This window comes from Etheostoma spectabile, unplaced genomic scaffold, assembly GCF_008692095.1.
Source record: "Etheostoma spectabile isolate EspeVRDwgs_2016 unplaced genomic scaffold, UIUC_Espe_1.0 scaffold272, whole genome shotgun sequence".
In the NCBI taxonomy this organism is placed as follows: Eukaryota; Metazoa; Chordata; class Actinopteri; order Perciformes; family Percidae; genus Etheostoma; species Etheostoma spectabile.
Window position 1 is genome coordinate 1,560,985 of NW_022605576.1, and position 540 is coordinate 1,561,524.

The window sequence follows — 540 nt, forward strand, 5'->3', positions numbered from 1 at the left end:
ACTCCCTACGGACTGAGCTACTGCCACCCCGGAATGTACTTCGTTACATTCCACCACTCTCCACAATGGACATGCAGTGAAATTCTGTCAGTTTTTTATTTTATTTTTTCCATTCGTGCCAGGAAATGTACCTGCAGCACATGATCCGCAGCATGTTGAAGCAGCTGCAGCAGGGCGAGACGGACCAGACTCTTCTCACCTTCATCGACAAAGCCATGAGGGTGGAGGAGCGCAAAAAGCTGCTGGAAGGCCATTACAGCCAGGAGCTCAGCTTGCTCTACGTCCTGCAGGAGGACTACGACCGCGCAAAGTACTACACCAACTACGCCATGCAGCTCTTCATGCAGGTCAGTGACCACAAAGGTCATTATTAAATCATTCTCACTAGGGCTGCTCCATTTATGGAAAAATTCATAACCACAGTTTCTTTGGTCATTAGTGAAATCATGATTATTTAACACGATTACTCATTGACTTTTGCAAAGATGTTGCAACCCTAACCCTAATCACCAGAAGCCTCCCGATACGATATCATCACGA

At 46.7% G+C, this 540-nt stretch overlaps 1 protein-coding gene across 2 annotated transcripts in view; it reads left to right on the forward strand.

Annotated features, from left to right (window-relative positions):
- Window positions 1-540, forward strand: part of prkdc (protein kinase, DNA-activated, catalytic subunit) — a 66,028-nt gene that overhangs the window by 51,399 nt on the left and 14,089 nt on the right. For both annotated transcript variants that reach the window (XM_032510777.1, XM_032510778.1), the window contains exon 66: window positions 123-347. In XM_032510777.1, coding sequence (XP_032366668.1) covers window positions 123-347 — 225 coding nt within the window. The remainder of the gene's footprint in view (window positions 1-122; window positions 348-540) is intronic.